This window comes from Sciurus carolinensis, chromosome 18 (genome assembly GCF_902686445.1).
Source record: "Sciurus carolinensis chromosome 18, mSciCar1.2, whole genome shotgun sequence".
NCBI lineage: Eukaryota > Metazoa > Chordata > Mammalia > Rodentia > Sciuridae > Sciurus > Sciurus carolinensis.
This window is the reverse complement of record NC_062230.1, coordinates 6,877,298-6,893,017: the sequence shown is the minus strand read 5'-3', so window position 1 is coordinate 6,893,017 and position 15,720 is coordinate 6,877,298. Positions and strand designations below refer to the sequence as shown.

Genomic DNA, 15,720 nt, shown 5'->3' with positions numbered 1-15,720 from the left:
TGCCCAGACCCATGAGGCTCTCGGGCTCCCAGATGAGCATATGACCCAGGATGTGGTGCCGAGCCTTGGCTGTGGTCTCTGAAGGTCTTCTGGGGATGCAGGGCCACTTGCTCCGGTTGGTGGAGCCACCTTGAGGGGTGAAGAGAGCCACTCTGATGCGTCTACACCTGGGCCTGACACCACAACTCCTGACTAGAGGGCCTGGCCACACAGCTGCCGGGAGCCACATGTTTCCAAAAGTCAAAGTCTTGCTCTGGATCTTGTTGCCACCTGCCATCAACCACCCAGTGACTGCTTTGAAACACAGCACCCCCTGCATCAGGCGCCTGCCCTGTGTCATCTCTTTGGAAATGCTGGGTTCCAAGTTCATGGGTCAGTGCCAGCTAGTCATTACCTGGAACCAGGGTCCTGGGCTCCAGGGCTCTCCTGCCCTGTCCTGGAAGAGTGCTGACTGGATTGGGTGATGTTTCTGTGATTGTCCCCCCACTCCTGACTGGCCATGGGGCAGCGCATTATATAAGAAATGTGCTCACCTCAGGTTTTTTTTTTTTTTTTTTTTTTTTTTTTTTTGGCAATGCCAGGGGTAGAGCCCAGAGTCTCAGGCAGGCCAGGCAAGTGCTCTACCACTGAGCTGCACCCCAGCCCACACCTTCCTTCTTGAACCACCAGAATCAAGATATCATCCATTCCAGGCCTCTGCCCTCCAGGTGGCTGTGCACTGTGAGACCGTGCCTGCCCTACGATGTGTATTTCTGTAGCTGTGTGTGTGTGTGTGTGTGTGTGTGTGTGTGTGTTTTCACGTTGGTAGGATTCCTTTTCTTTCTCTCTCAGACAGAATCTCGAGCCCCTGTTGCCCAGGCTGGTCTCCGACTGCTGGGCTCACGGGGTGCTCCCACCTCAGCTCCTGAGTAGCTGGGGCACATGTATACATCACCAGCCTGGTGGCAGGATTTTAAAATCAGTGTACTTTGTCCTCTCTGCCTATTAGATAATAGGTGCACAGGGCAAAGTGACCAAAAGACACACCGCAGCCGGCCGGCCTAGCTGCTCCCTCCTGGGAGCCAGCGCCAGGCACTGGGTGCGTACAGGCATCCCTTGCCTGGTGAGTAGAGCTAGCGTCTGGCACTGTGCTCTTCGTAACTGTCCTGTTGACCATCCCTTCCTGCAGTACGTGCGGGAGTGTATTTTACATCATGGCCCAGTGTCCTGTGAGTGGCCAGGCCAGATGTGCTGTTGGCTAGACGTCGCAGCTGTCTCTTGTTGTTGCCCTTTGTGACTTGAAGCCATTTGGGTGTGAGTACCCTGCTTCTATTCACCATGATCATGACTCCTGGACTGAGGGGTCTGTGTTTTGCCCCCCAACACATGAGGTCCCTCGTTCCTCAGCGTGTTGGACTCTGGGTCTGGTGGAGGTACAGCCTGTCCGGTTTGTGTTTAATGACTGTCTCCTCCCGCTGCATTGTCCCCACAGCCTGAGAACGAGCGCCGGGCCTCCTTCAGGACTTGAGGACACACCCCCACGGCCTCGGTCAGAGATCGCAGGCCTTAAGCTCCACAGATGGGGACGCTGCTCGCCCTGCTGTGCCGGTCTGTTTCTGTGGTGCCGGGTGGCAGTGCGGTGTTAAGTTTAGAGGCCCCATTGGTTCCTCGTGTCTGCCGACTGGGGAGGGGACTATGGTGGGCCTGTGGAGTGCCAGCCGCGTGTCAGGTGGCCTCAGGTGCGCTGGCTCTGCTGTACTGGGGCCGAGGCAGGTCTGTGTCCACTGCCGCTGTTAAGCTCAGGCTTCCTGGCCAGTCAGCCTGCCCAGGCGGGACCTCGAGCCAGAGGCCAGGCGGGGAGCCCAGGGACAGAGGGCCTGCAGACCCTCATGCTGCGTCTCCCTCATGTCCGGCACCTCGGTGCCTCAAAGAAGCCAGCAGATGCCCGATTGGGTGACTGACCCAGGCAAACTTCCCTGTGGCGCAGGCGGCGGGCCCTGTTGTCGGCGGCCGAGGTTCGCCGTGTTGTTCTCTTGGTTCTCTGTGTGTGTGATTGGAACGAAACATCGACTTTTCTCGTTTTTGTCATATTTCAATATTGGCTTTCATCCCCTCCTCGAAGCCTCCTTTTATAACTTCGGCTGCTGCTGCTTAAATATAGACGTCTGCGTCCTCCTCCTCGCCAGATTGTTTGTGTTCCTGAGCGCCTCCTGCGAATCTGTGGCTGCGCCTCCTCCGTCCCAGCCCCGCTCTCCCACATGCCTGGCGTTGCTCTTTTTCCCTGCCTCTCTCGACTGGGATGCGTTTCAAATGTGGTCTATCAAAACGTTCAGTGTTTCCCTCTTCTCTGCAATAGCTTTGACATCTGTTCTCCGAGGCCAGCCCACGGTACTCTCTTGGACTTGTTTGCCCAAGCTTTGCTTTCCTGCCAGAAATGCGGAAGGGAGCGTGGCATGGTGGCGCCTCCCCCTTCCCCGCCCCCCACTGTCCGCGGTTCCTAAGTTGACAGCCTGCTGGGTGACTGTTCCAGCTCTCTGTCATCTTGTCTGGCTGTGGGCCACCCTGTAGTGGTACCAGGAGGGCTTTGGGGCCCACTGGGTTGTTTTCACCAAAAAGGAAAGTCAGTGGAACCCGAGGAGGTGGGCAGAGAGAGACCCTTAACCTGGGCATCCTGGGGGTCGGTGGTGGGTCCTCTTGACCCTTCTGACCCTTCAGCAAGGTCCTGACTCTGCTAGGCTACCGGGTGCTGGTCCTTGCCATGAGATGCCGCTCGGGACAGCCTTCCGAGTCCTCCGCAGAACGAGCTGGCACGCATCTTCACGGCTGAGGCAACTCAGGAGACAGCAGGCCTTTTGCTGGCGGTAGCCACATGGCTCGTGCTCTTGTCACATGCCTGGGGCAGCACTCTGGGCACATGGGCCTCAGGCTGCTTTGGATCACTCCTGGCAGCTCCCCGCAGGATCTCTGAGGCCCAAGTTCCTGACCCCAGTGTCGGGGCTGAGCAGAGCAGACCCTCTGCCCAGCAGGCCCTCTTCTGGGGATCCCCGGCAGGGGTCCTCGAGTCTGTCCAGGGCAAGTAGGGCTGCTTGAGGGTCACTGCCTCCGTCGGGACCTTGCTTCTGGAAGGTTCACAAGATCTTGGAAATAGTTATTCTTAGAATTTGCTTTTTAAAGGTCGCTCTTGGAGACTGATAGCAGGTTAATGGTTCTGAGTGTGATGCCTGCCCTGGAGTTCAGCTCCCAGAAAATATTTGTTGAACAAAAGCAGATCGGATGGGGCTGTGTAAGGTCCCAGGCCCACACTGCGGAAGGACAGCAAGACCTGCCCTGGCGGAAGGTCCCCGTCCAAGAGGGGACTGGAATGCGGGAGAAGGCCCTAGGGGGCCATGCCCAGAGCAGCCGTGGGGCCACTCCGGGACGGGCACTGTGGGGCATTTGCCGACACTGGTGTGATGGAGAACTGCTCTGGCTGCTGTGGGAATGGAGTCATTTGTGCAGTGTGTGTGGGTAGCAGTGTGGCAAGCCCAGCAAGCTTGGGCTTTAGCCCTGGCCTGCGGGGTGGGGGTGGCACTCACTGCCCCCGCCCCTCCTCTGCTCACGAGTGGGTACCCCTGGAGCCCCCGGGTCTCTGTTCAGTGTTCTGGTCAGGTGCACATTCGAACCCCTCTGGTAGAAAGTGCGATTACAATCTCTGGTTTCCTTTTTGTGTCCCTCCAGAGAGAACTCGATGCCACCGCAACAGTATTGGCGAACCGTCAGGATGAAAGCGAACAGTCCAGAAAGCGGCTTATCGAGCAGAGCCGAGAGTTCAAGAAGAATACTCCAGAGGTGAGGCGGAGCTCTGTGGAGCAGGGCTGGAGGGTCCTGTGGTTCTCCTGCATGTACGGGATACCCGTTGCGAGTGTTCTGTGGTTCATCAGACAAATGCGAGGCTAGCTGCTTGCCCCTTTTGTGTTGACCCTAGCCCCGCCCCAGCAGAATGCCCCCTGCGTGGGCTCTGGGGCCGAGGCAGTGGTAGCTTGTCCAGGAACAGAACAGCACCAGCTGACTCCAGGAGCAGGTGTGGAGCAGGCTGGGTGTGCACGGCGCGTGGATGGTGCAGACGTGTGGCCCGTACCGCCTCTGCCCCACAGCGGGTAGAGGCTACAGAGTCCTACAGGGGTTTGTGGGGTGGCCTCGGGTCTGCTCCCCCAGTGCTGGGCAGCAGAGAGTCTGAGGCTGCATGTGTCTGAAGATGGCGTTGTGCTGATATTTCTTTTAAAACCGACATTTCATTTGCCGCGGCCTTTTAAACGCCTCTGTGTTTGAAATGTGCCGTAAAGGGCTCTGGGAAATGCTCTTCACACACTCCTGCCTTTCTCATGAGTGTCGCTGGGAAGGCAGTGCCCAGGGTGGCTGGGCAGCATCCACTTCATCTGTCTTCTGGGTCCCTTTGTTCCCTTCAGTCCCTGATGCAGCCTTAGTAAGAAATGCAAAGAAACCAGAGTGCTCAGACCCACAGACCCGGTTGCTCTCGGGGCACCTGCCGCTTTGGCCTGCCTGGCTGTCTGGCCGGGGCTCCCGGTTGAGCCTCCTGTGCCCTCCACCTGGTATGAGGGGGCTGTGGCTGACCCAGGCCTCGGCAGTTCCTCTGTGGCTCTCAGCTCTTCCAGAGAGGACAGAGGAACAGGCCTGGCAGAAAAGCCCCTTTGGGGGAGGGCACCCCTAACTTTTTAATATGACATTCCTGGAAAGTTATGTGTGAACAGAAGTTTTCAAGTGGACTCATTTTAAATGTTTCAGAAGAACTTGCTATTCAAGGGAGAGTCGTCAAGAATTATTTTGGAAATTGAATAATTAATCCTCCATTTTCAGAATAAATATTTTGGGAGGAAGCGTGGTAGCCCAGGGAGAAGAAGGGGGCTCAGCAGGGACCCGCTGCGGTTTCAGTGTGCCACCCACTGCTCGCCCAGCGCCCGGCAGTGTGGCTCTTGCTGTTGATTCAGGTCGGAGCCTGGGGCACGCCCCTCCTGCAGCTCCTGTGGCCCTAGTCTCTGTGTTTGCCTGGTCTTGAGTGAAGCCAGGGGGAACGTCGGAACCAGGACAGGTGCCCTTTCTGCTTGCCCACCCCAGGTGGCCGCAGCACAGGCCTGGAGGACCTGGCTGGGGCGCCCAAGTGCTGGGCCTTGACACTGCCTCCCAGGCTGGTCCTCACGGCCATCTTGCGTAGCTGGCTGACGTCCACTGTCCTGTTGTCTCACCTTGCTGGGTGACCTCGTGTCCAGGGGTTTCCACAGAAAGCATAACAAGGGTCACAGATGAGCAAAGGAGAGGCTGCTGGGCGGGGTGGGGGTGCTGCTCCTGTCCCGAGTCCAGGCTTTTGGTGTGCTCCCTCCACCACCTGGCACCTGGTGCTTGGTTGGTACTAAGGAACCGAGCTCTGTCCCTCTGGTGACATCTGGACAGCCACACACCTGTGCTGATGACCATGCAGGACTTAAGGGAACTGCCCAGACTCTGTCTTTGCCTTCTCCAGTTCCAGGAGTAAAGCGGTTGGCAGCCAAGGCCACAGGGCGATTCTTTTTAGAGCACATTTTTACACTTCGTCTTTGACTGAGGGGCCTCAGAAGCCCACGTGGAGGGGTCAGAGGGGTCGGTTCACTTGCCGCAGCCCGGCCTCTACAGCAGCCCTTCCTCTGCAGCCAGGGAGCCCCGTGATGCGAGCCTCCCAAAGTGTACCCCGTTCCCCATGAGGACGCCCTGCCGAACCTGTGGGAACCCCAGGCGAGACCCCTCGCCTCCAGCCGGGATCTCCTCCAGTGGGAGAGGCCGCCAGAGCCACAGCGGTACAGAGGGGTCCTGGGCTCAGGTGGCACCCTGGGACTTTGGCCTCTTGTGGAGCCTCAGAGTGTGCCAGGAGGGGCCCAAGAGGGGATGTGGCACTGTCACTTTGTTTGGGTCTCAGTCTGGGGACCACAGCATCTTTCCGACCCTGGTCACTTCCTCTGACTGTGCCACCAGAGAAGCAGGTCGCTGCTTGCTGTGGAGCTGACACAGCTCTAGACACCGAATGTGTGAAATGAAGGGTGCTTAGGACTTTGTGAGGCGGTGGCTAAAAATATTTGTTTTGTCATCAGGGCCTTAGTCCTCAAGGCCGGTCCCCTGGCTGGTGAGCCCAGCCTGCACCCCAGGGCCGCCTGCACAGCAGGGCCGGGCGGTGGGGCGGCTGGTGTGGCCTAGGTGCTGATTCATGGTGTGCATGGCCATCCCTCGGTTCTGGCAAAGTGGAGCGTTTATTTTTTATTTAATATTTCTTTAGCAGTAGGTGGACACAATACCTTTACTTTATTGATGTATTTTTACGCGGTGCTGAGGATAGGGCCCAGTGCCTCATGCACGCCAGGCAAGTGCTCCGCCACGGAGCCACAGCCCAGCCCAAAGCGGAGCGTTTCTGCCCCATGTCCCCTCAAGTTCTGCACGTCTGATGTCAGGGTCGGACCCGAGCATGCAGGGCAGTGGTGGCATCTTCCTAGGCAGGCCCTTCCAGGGTGACCGGGAAGGGTTCGGGGCCAGGAGGGAAAGGCCTGGCGGGGGTGGACAGAGGGCCTGCTCTGTAGGGTGCAGCGTGGCTGGCCAGCGTGACTGGCAGGAACAGGGGCCACTTGGGTGGCTGGAGCCTGGACGTTTTCTTATTGACGTTGAATTTTTCGAGTTTCAGTTTGTCATTTGGGGTTCTCACTTGGATCTTTTCAATCTAAAAATCGAAGTTAATTTGAAGGACACTGCAGTTACTCTGGATAAAGTCATATGCATTTTCTTTGACTCACAAAGAGTCAAAAATACTTTAAAGGTGCCTGGATGAAAATCCATTCCCTGGTGGACTCATGATCACTCGGGGAGCAGGGTGGCAGGGATTTCCTGTCCGCAGTCATCGCAGGCGACCTGGTGGCTGCGCGTCTTTGGGCTGCTCACAGAACCTCTCCAAGCTTCGTTGTTTTCATAACAAACAAACTGGGCAGCCGGAAGGCCGGGCACCGCTCACAGGGCTGTGGTGTGAGTGTGCGCATTCCTGCGTGTGCGGGGCTCTGTGCACAGGCCTGGCAACTGTGCGCGGTGCATGTCCCTTGTTGGTGTGGAAATGCTCTCCGTGGTACGCCTGAGGTGCGAGTGGTCCTGCGCTCAGGGCCAGCTCAGGGAAGGGCTCCGTGTGGCCGTGCTGGTGTCCTGCAGCCGCCTCTTCCGACACAGCTGGCCCATAGATGCTTTTGCCCTTGGAGCCTTAGGGTTTTTTGGTTCCTAGACTTGAACCCAGGGTCTTGTGCCTGCCAGGCGAGTGTCACATCCCAGCCAAGGTTAAGCTCTGGTCTTAACCTTTAAAATACTGATGAGCACGAAGGACCTTTCCCCAGGAAACACGTTTGCAGATTGTGTCTGGGGACCTCACTGAAGCTCCACGTGAGCCCTGGCTGAGAACACAGTCCCCTGGGTACCACTGCCCATGTCTGCTGCCAGGCCAGGAGGACCATCTGGGTCTCCACCACCCACCTCCACTTTGTGCCCAGAGAGGGAGTGCTGCGTGAGGGGAGCCCCGGGTTCCAGACCTCAGCGGTGTCTCTCTGTGTTTCTGGAGGTGGACTCAGGGTGAAGTGGGCATGGGACCTGGGCCTCCGGCACTGCTTTTCATGGATCAGGAGGATGTGCTCCCCAGGTCAGACGCAAAGCGAGGGCCCTACCGCATCCCTGGCACGCCAGCTTTGCACGAAGGCGAGGAGGATGAGGACCAGGAGACACAGTGGATGTGGGCTGTCAGTCTTCCTGAGAGGCGCAGGGTGTGGAGGGAGGGCAGGAGCGCAGGGCAGCGGCACACAGCTGTGGTCTCAAGTAGTGCCTGCGGCCTCTGTGGACATTGCAGGGAGGGACTCGCTGGAAGCAGAGTCCCCTAAAACAACAAGGCCACTCCAGGGGTCAGTCATGCACGGGCTGCTGGCAGCTGACTGGAGCCGGGGTCCTAGCCGAGGCAGGCACTGGGGTGAGGGTGAGGCCCCACTGCCCCGTGGGGCTGGTGCAGGGAGTCAGTGAGGCACCTGTGACCCCTGTGCTGTTTGACGGCGTGGCCCCTGCTGCGTGTGGTCTATGGGGCGCTGAGCTCTTTTCTTGTTTTCAGCAAATTGCCAGACCCTGCAGCCTGTGCGACGTGAGTTAGAGTCCCAGACTGCTGCTCGCCATCTGGGAACGGGCCAGCACGGCTCTCCTATATCTTGTTGGGCACGTTGAATTGCTGAACTGAAGACCCGGGCACTGAATCAGCTGGCCATGGCTTTTATGGGGAGGGCAGTCCAGCCACTTCTGGACAGACACGGGCCCTCAGAGGGCAGTGGGCAGTGAGGGGCTCCCCGGGCTGGGAGGCCAGGGATGTGGGGCCGTCATACACTAGGAACTCGGGGACCTGGCTGCAACCCCCTGGCTAGGTCTGAAGCTCCAGCTTGGTGTCCCTCCCTCGCTCACCTCTGATGACCCAGGCAGCAGGCCAGAACTGTGTCCGGTACTTTCAGCTCCATGGTCACCTGCTGTCTGAAGCACCAGAGGCCACTGCATGTTAATAGCAGTCATAGGGCCAGCAGTCTTTTCTTTCCAAAACAGAAGAATTTTTTAAAAACATTAAATATGTCACTTTGCAAGATTCATTTCTCAAGTGGGCAGATGATAAAATAAAAATTTTATCTGACTCTACTTGATTTTTTTGTGTGCAGAATTTAAAAAAGGAGAACTCAAGAACTGCCTTCTATTGGCAGTTCCTCAAAAAGCTAGTCCCTGTATATCACAGCCTGTGCATTCCCAGGCGTGTTCCCCGGGCCGAAAACGCTACGGAAACGCGCACCGACATCCCGAGCAGTGCCCTTTGGAAGAGCCCGCAACGGGGGTCCACCTTCTGTCCATCAGCAGGCGAACCAGCGAGCAGGATACGCTTCATCCGTGTGACAGGAACTGACCCGTGCCGCTCCAGGGATGGAATGGGAACATGGTGCTGGTGAAAGGAGCCGGACAGTGTGCCTGGCCCGAGTCCGGGAAGTGCTGGGGTGTTGGGATCTGTGGAGATGGGCACCCAGGGAGGGTCCCTGGGCCGACCAGCCACGGGTGTGTGGTTTCTTATGTGAGGATAAAGACGTGCTGTCATAGCTGCACACTTGTGTGCACGCAAGGGAGCACTGAGTTGTGCACCCCAAAAGGGAGAAGGTTGTGGCTTCTAAATTGTTCTTCACTCGAGCTGCTTCTGAAGGATTCGTCTCCGGGGTGTGGGAACCCTGGACAGCCGTGTTCGTCGGTCTTCTCCCCTCTCCTTTGCAGAAGCTCCCCACGTGAAAGTGCCCTGTCAGTTTTTATTTTTGTGGTGCCAACTTAGTTGACAAAAGCCACTCCAGAATTTGGCAAAATTATAAAGCCCAAATAATCAAGTCGAGTGTCTAATCATTCTAGAGTCACCCACTGGAAAGCTGTAATAGGACTTTAACCAGAAAAAGCTCAAAAAATTAAAAGTGAATTTTTAACTGTTAACAATTAAGCTTGTTAGGCCAATTTGTCAGCCCAAGAGGCGATTTCCTCTGTTCCCCTGGGTCCCTAGGGGAGAAGCTTCCTTGAGCATGGTAGGGTAAAGAGTGCAACTGGGCCTGTTCAGCCAGTCAAGAGTGACTGGTGGCCACCTTATCCCCCACATTCCGAAAGACCCTGCAGCAGGCTTAGGACAGGGCCGTGGAGGCCTGAGGCAGAGGAATGGCTGACTTGTGTGTGGCCAGCCACATTTGGGTCCTGGCTGTGCTGCTCTCTAGCACCGTGACTTCAGCAGCACTGGACGGAAGCGCAGCTTAGGTCCTTCACCTGCAGGAATGGTTCGGTCAGGGTCCTGGAAGGGCCACGTCCTAAGTGAGGTCACTGACTCTTCTGAGACTGGGACCTCCTGTAAGCAGAAGGCGTTGACACAGGTCCAGTGTCCCTCATCTGAGTTGCTTAGGACCAGAAGAGTTTCAGATTTTGTAGGGTTTTAAAATTTGGGAATATGTCTCTAGACTTCACCCATCAAGCATCTTTAATCCACAGTGCTCCAGAATCTTGGAGTGTTTGGAGCATTTGAGATTTCAAATGGTTAGGTTAGGGACGCTCAACCGGTAATAGCCCAGGTGGTAGAATTCAAGTGCACGGAACAAGCAGTAAGTGCTCAATTAGTACTTTTCTTCCTTCCCTCCCCTCCTTCTGCAAGTAATGTGGAGCCCTTCCTGGTGGCAGGAGCAGGTGAGGTGCTGCAGGATGGGGGACGGTGCCAGCTCTTAGGGCTCTTACCTTGGTGGGGCAGCTGACGGTGGCAATGGAAACAAACGTCACACCTGCTGACTGCAGGTGGGCTAACTGAAGCAGGACAAGAGGCCAGCAGGTGTCATTGGCGGTGGTGAAGGAACTTCAGGCTCTGCAACGGTATTGGGCACATAAGAATGAAGCACACTCCTCCGTGACCTTCCTGCCCTCACACATCCACGTGCTTGCTCGGACACATGCACGCACTTGCACATACATGCACATGCATGCACGGCCTTTGGTGGAGATTTTGAAACCATCGTCGATGAATCCAGGCCTGCTGTTTAGCAGCAGGGCCCCAGAAATTCTTTAAGCTGAAGGCCCAGTTACCTTGGCTGGCTCTTGGCACGTTGTGACTTTTAGTCGACACGTTCTGCCTCTCTGCATTCTGAGCCTGGTGATGCCCTTGAATTTGGACCTTAGAAGGCTTAGGTCCTGGGTGCTGAGTGGGAGGGAGCATTCCTAGGTATCCAGCAAGCCCTCAGCCTTTGCTCGGGGTCACCAGCAGCAGTCAGCCGTCAGCTGTGGGACACCCGGGGCCAGCTTGGCCTCTCCTTCCTGAGCCAAGTGCCACTTCTGTGTGCATTGTGGTTTCTTAAGCGCTGCTTTGGCAGCACAGATGATCCAAGAGTTTAGCGGCTGCCAGCGGAGGGGTACTCAGATCTATGTGTGGATTTTGGTGGAGGTGTTGCTGGGCCACGTTGCCTCTGAGCCTGTTTCCTCATCCAGAACATGGGAGTCACCAAGCCAGATGCTCTGCTGCAGCATTTCCAGAGGAGCCTGGCACCTCTGTGCAGCTCCGCGGATGGGCGGCTGCTACTAAACCAGCTGCTTCTAGAGGAGACTCGTGTTCACAGGCAGAGCTTAAAGCTGGCACGAACACTGAGACTGAGGAGCTAGAAACCTCCCAGAGCGCAGGGCAGGCACTGCTGCAGGCTCTAGGTGGGCAGGCTGCCCCGCGGGCTCTCGCTGTCCATGGGTGCAGGTGCTCCCTGCCAGACACTCTGCGGAAGCTGCTCTTTGGGAGAAGCTTAACTCATCCTTCAGGTTGGTGGTGTCCCCCAAGTGCAGGTCATTCTCTGTAGGATGTCACAGTAGCCCAGTTACAGGAAAGAGCCCTGCCTCTTGTCAGTAAACGTCCTGTCGAGTGTACTGCTGAGGTGTAAGGATTGAACACAGAAGCCTGGGATCTGGTTGCGGAGACAGTGAGCTCTGCTGATATTTATTGAGCACTTACTTAATGATGGAAAGCTCGTCATGACCATTTCACTGCTGCTCAAGGACACCCCAGGGGGCAGGTGTCATTAGTGACACTTTACAGTGTCTACGCCACCTGCCAGTCAGGGTCTTACCCAGCAGACAGACTCTGGAGCCTGGGCACTGAGCAGATTTTCTCCTTCCGGAAGTGAGGTCGTATTCACTGCATTGTGAACAGTTTCTCTTCTGTTAATTCAGAGCCTGCTTTTGGGTATTGCCTTGAAGTGGCATGGTCATTGAAAGGGGAGGGGGTGGGAGCTGTGTTCTAGGACACCCAGGGGGGAGCAGTTAGTTATGGGCTAAAATTTGACATCATCCTGAGATTCCCTCTTAACTTATGGAATCTAGTATAACCAAAGTCGAGGAAAAGCTCCCCTCCATTTTGAGATGATGTCCATCAGGGAAGAGAAAACTCTCTGAGGTGCGCTGCCTTGGTCTTTCTTCTGTGGCTGCAGGCTGGGCCAGGTGGGCCCATCGCAGCAGGCCACTGGTTATTGGTCAGTGCTGGCTGCTGCTGCGACTGGCAGATGTGAATTGCCTGCAGGATACGAGCGGCATCAGGAGCCTGTTTGGGAGAGTCTCATAATCGTGCTCATGGCCCGCGTTGCGGCAGGGAGACGCCGTGGGGTAGCCGGCGTGGGGGACGTTTAACTGGGAATCAGGACACTCAGCCTAATTCTGGCTCTGCCGCCGACTCCACTCACTGAGTGAGCCGTGTCAGCTGCTGTCTGAGCTAAGAAAGGAGATGTGGGTGAGGCGCAGAGCCTCCCCCTTCCCCTGGACAGGTGTCGCTTCCCTGCCTCTTGGGGCTTTCCTGTGTAGGAGCCCCGTGCAGCAGCAGGTACTCGTGATGGGTTGTGCCGGGCAGGGGCACACGGGGAGGCTTTGCTGCATCCGCCGAGCAGCCCTGTACAGGTCCCTGCGGGAGGTGCAGCGCTGTTCTGTCTCAGAGGGAAACCAAGGCCCAGAGAGGCACCAGCTTCCTCAGCGCCACAGCCAGTGAGCAGCAGAACTGGCAGAGGATGTGACCTCAGCAGGTGCCTGTGGGTCTGTGCCAGGGCTGGTCCCTGGGGAGCACTGAAGGTGTCTTCCAGCCACAGCCACCTTCCTGGCTGCAGAGCCAGCTGTGGAGTGGCATGGATCCCCACAGCTATCTCCCCCACTGGGCAGGGGCCTGGCCTCACACCTCTGCCACCCTCCCCTCCCCAGGAGTTTAGGGGAGAAAGTTCAGACTGCTCCTCAAGCTCAGGTTGGCATCTGGAGGCAGCCTCGAGGACCCTCTCTGTGCTTCCCCCCTTCACATTTGAGAGGTCCCCGATTTAGCCACGTGGGCGGATTGGAGCCCCTGTTTGGTGCTGTTTATTCATCCATTCACTGGCCTTGCACTTGGAATGCTATAAAGAGGACTGGAGAGAGCAGCTGTGACAAGGGGCCCCAAGCTTGACCACTTGGGGATGGCTCAGCTCTTGCTGGGGGGCCACCCTCAGGTGCAGCCATGGCCTCAGTGCCTGCCACTTTGCACGTCAGCCTCTGTGCTGTGGCCTGAGAGTGTCCCATTTTAAGGTGCAGGGTGCGTTTCTTCAGAATTTTGCATCAAATGTGCTTCTCCCAAGAGCCTGTTGCAGGGCATGGCCATTCAGGTAGGAAGATCAGCAGGTGCCCAAGAGCCTGCAGGGATCACTTGGGATGAGACCCGAGTGTGTACACAAATGCCTCGTTTCAGCTTTACAGCGATGCAGATTTCAGGTTTAGCATGAAGTATTTTCTAGCATGCTGAAGAGTGAAAAACCAGTGGGTATTTCCATACCCTTGTGAAGATGCGGGGGACTTTGACGTCTGGCCTGTTTGCTTAGGATGCCTGTTTTCTTTCCCCAAATCAACAGAGTGTTACGCTCTCCGTCCCGCCCTGCCTCTTCTTCCTCAGATGGAGAACTGACCTCTGGCTGCTGCAAGCTGCCAATGCACAGCCACCTTCACTCACAGTGCACGGATCCTCGGGACTTTTCTCTTCACATGGTGGCATCATGGGAGTGGCCCCTTTTGTGCACGCACCTATCCTCTTAGACTTCGCCTTTTACGCAGTGTTCCCTTCTAGAGATGAGTCGTGGGCCTGTTGTGGTGGCCAGTGGACGGCGTCCCGCTGTGAGCTTGAACCCGTGTGCTGCTGGGGCAGCAGGTGGGGTCTAGTGTTTGTCTACTTGTTCCTCATTATTGGATGCGGCCTGTAGAGTGGCATTGGGACTGTCCCAGCTGTCGCTGGTCACAGGGTGCTCACATCACCATGGAGGCCAGGTGAGCCCCTGCCTGCGCTGGCCGCAGCCTTGCTGCCTCGCAGGGTGGCCAGTTTCCTCGGGTCCCTTAGGGGAGCACCTTTCTGCACAGCCTGGCACATGTCTCCCCTGCTGGTGTCCCTCCCTGTGTTCCTGCTGGGCCACTGGCTGGCTTCTGACTGACCAGCAGGGAAGCCTGTGCTGCCAGACCTGAGTGCCGTTGGGGGTCTGCGCCGCAGACGCCTCCTCCGGCCAGGCTTGTCTTGTCTTCGTGCTCCTGCTGCCACTTGTCCCTTGGTGCACGTTCACGTCCTGCAGGTGACGCCCCCGCTGTGCCGAGGCCCCAGGTGGCCTCCTCTGCTGCCTTCCCCTGGTGCGGCACTGGCTTTGTTTTCCACACGGCCTTGGGCGGGGGCCCGGGCCGCGCGGTGTAGGTGATGGGCGCCCGTGTTGTCCTTCCCCAGAGCCATTTTCCATAGGCCCACTTCCCCGGGGAGCCGCCCCAGGTCCCGCTGGGACCCTGGCAGCCACCATGCTCCGCTGCTGATCCCCAGCCTTCCCTTCAGTGGTCAGTCTTCCTATGGAGGCCCTGTGCCTTGCTCTTCAGTGCCAGCTGGACTTGTGTGGCTCTTCATCTGCTGTGAGATGTTCAGAATTGTTTATTGAGTCCTATTTTGGAAATTCTTGTTTTTTGTCTTTGTTTTTTAGGGGGCGTACTTGGGATTGAACCCAGGGGGCGCTTAACCAGAGTTACAGCCCCAGCCCTTTTTATTGTTAGTTTTTTGAGATAGGGCCTCTCTAAGTTGCCCAGGTTGGCCTTGAACTTGTGATCCTCCTGCCTCAGCTTCCCAAGTTGCTGGGCTTACAGGCGTGTGCCACCTCACCCAGCTGGAAATGCTTATTAAAAGAAATTTTGAAATGGATTTTTATTGGCATTTCATTGAATTTGTAGATTTAGACTTGATGAAGTGTTTGGGGTTTTGATGGACTTATTTCAGATACTGTTCTTTGGCGAATTTCGTTCCACGGGTGACCCGAGGGAGCCATGAACACCATGTGGACCTTGCTCATTCTAGTTTAGCGTGTGGTTACAAAGTAGTCAAAGTTGAAGGATTGATCATTTTAGTCTGGAGCCAGGCATAAAAATAAACCCCACTCTGTTATCATAGGTGGCTGTGATTGAGGCCAGGCGAAGGGTCAGCCCCGGGCTCCCGGCATTGACGGTTTCCTTCAGAAGATTAAGCACTGCTTCGTCTTTGGCCCGGGCCATCAGTAGCCTAAAGCCATTACTGTCTGCTGGCTGTTTGGCTTGTCTGAAATATGGGGCTGGTCTCAGCCTGTTTCCCTGGAGTCAGGTGTGTTCACATAATCAAAAGTGCCAGGAGCCCCCCTTGCCCGAGTGTGTGCACACCCCAGCCGTGTGGGGTCGGGTGTGGGGGTTCCCAGTGCCAACATTGAGCTGCTCGGAAGTGCGTGCGTGATGAGCAACTGCCCAGCCTGGTCTGGAGCTAACCCTCCAGCCTCGGCTGCCCACGCCTTGGGCGACAGCAGCTGGACACAGTGAGGAGAAGCCCAGGCCCCTTTCTTGGTGGGGAGCCCCATCCAGTCCCTGTGGCCTCGTCAGAGAAGGGCCTTGGCTTCTGTTTCCTTGAATTAAAAACCAAGAACAAGGATGTATTTATTTTGATTATATATAGAAAACCCATGAGAAATATTTCACCTATTATTTAGATGATTGCTTTCCCACAATGCAGGAAAAATGTTGCTTCTGTCAGAAAGTTAGGTCAGCAAGTGCGCAGATGCAGCAGTGCGGAGCCAGGGCAGGCAGGGCAGGCGGGGCAGGGAGCACGGGACACAGGTCAGGGTCAAGGTCAGGACCCAGCTTGGTCCC

The 15,720-nt window shown here is 56.6% G+C and overlaps 1 protein-coding gene across 10 annotated transcripts in view; it reads left to right on the top strand.

The window, feature by feature from the left end:
- The window catches only part of Cux1 (cut like homeobox 1), a 316,806-nt gene that overhangs the window by 64,402 nt on the left and 236,684 nt on the right, over nucleotides 1-15,720 (top strand). For all 10 annotated transcript variants that reach the window (XM_047533876.1, XM_047533875.1, XM_047533874.1 and 7 more), the window contains exon 2: nucleotides 3,697-3,807. In XM_047533876.1, the coding sequence (XP_047389832.1) occupies nucleotides 3,697-3,807 (111 nt within the window). The remainder of the gene's footprint in view (nucleotides 1-3,696; nucleotides 3,808-15,720) is intronic.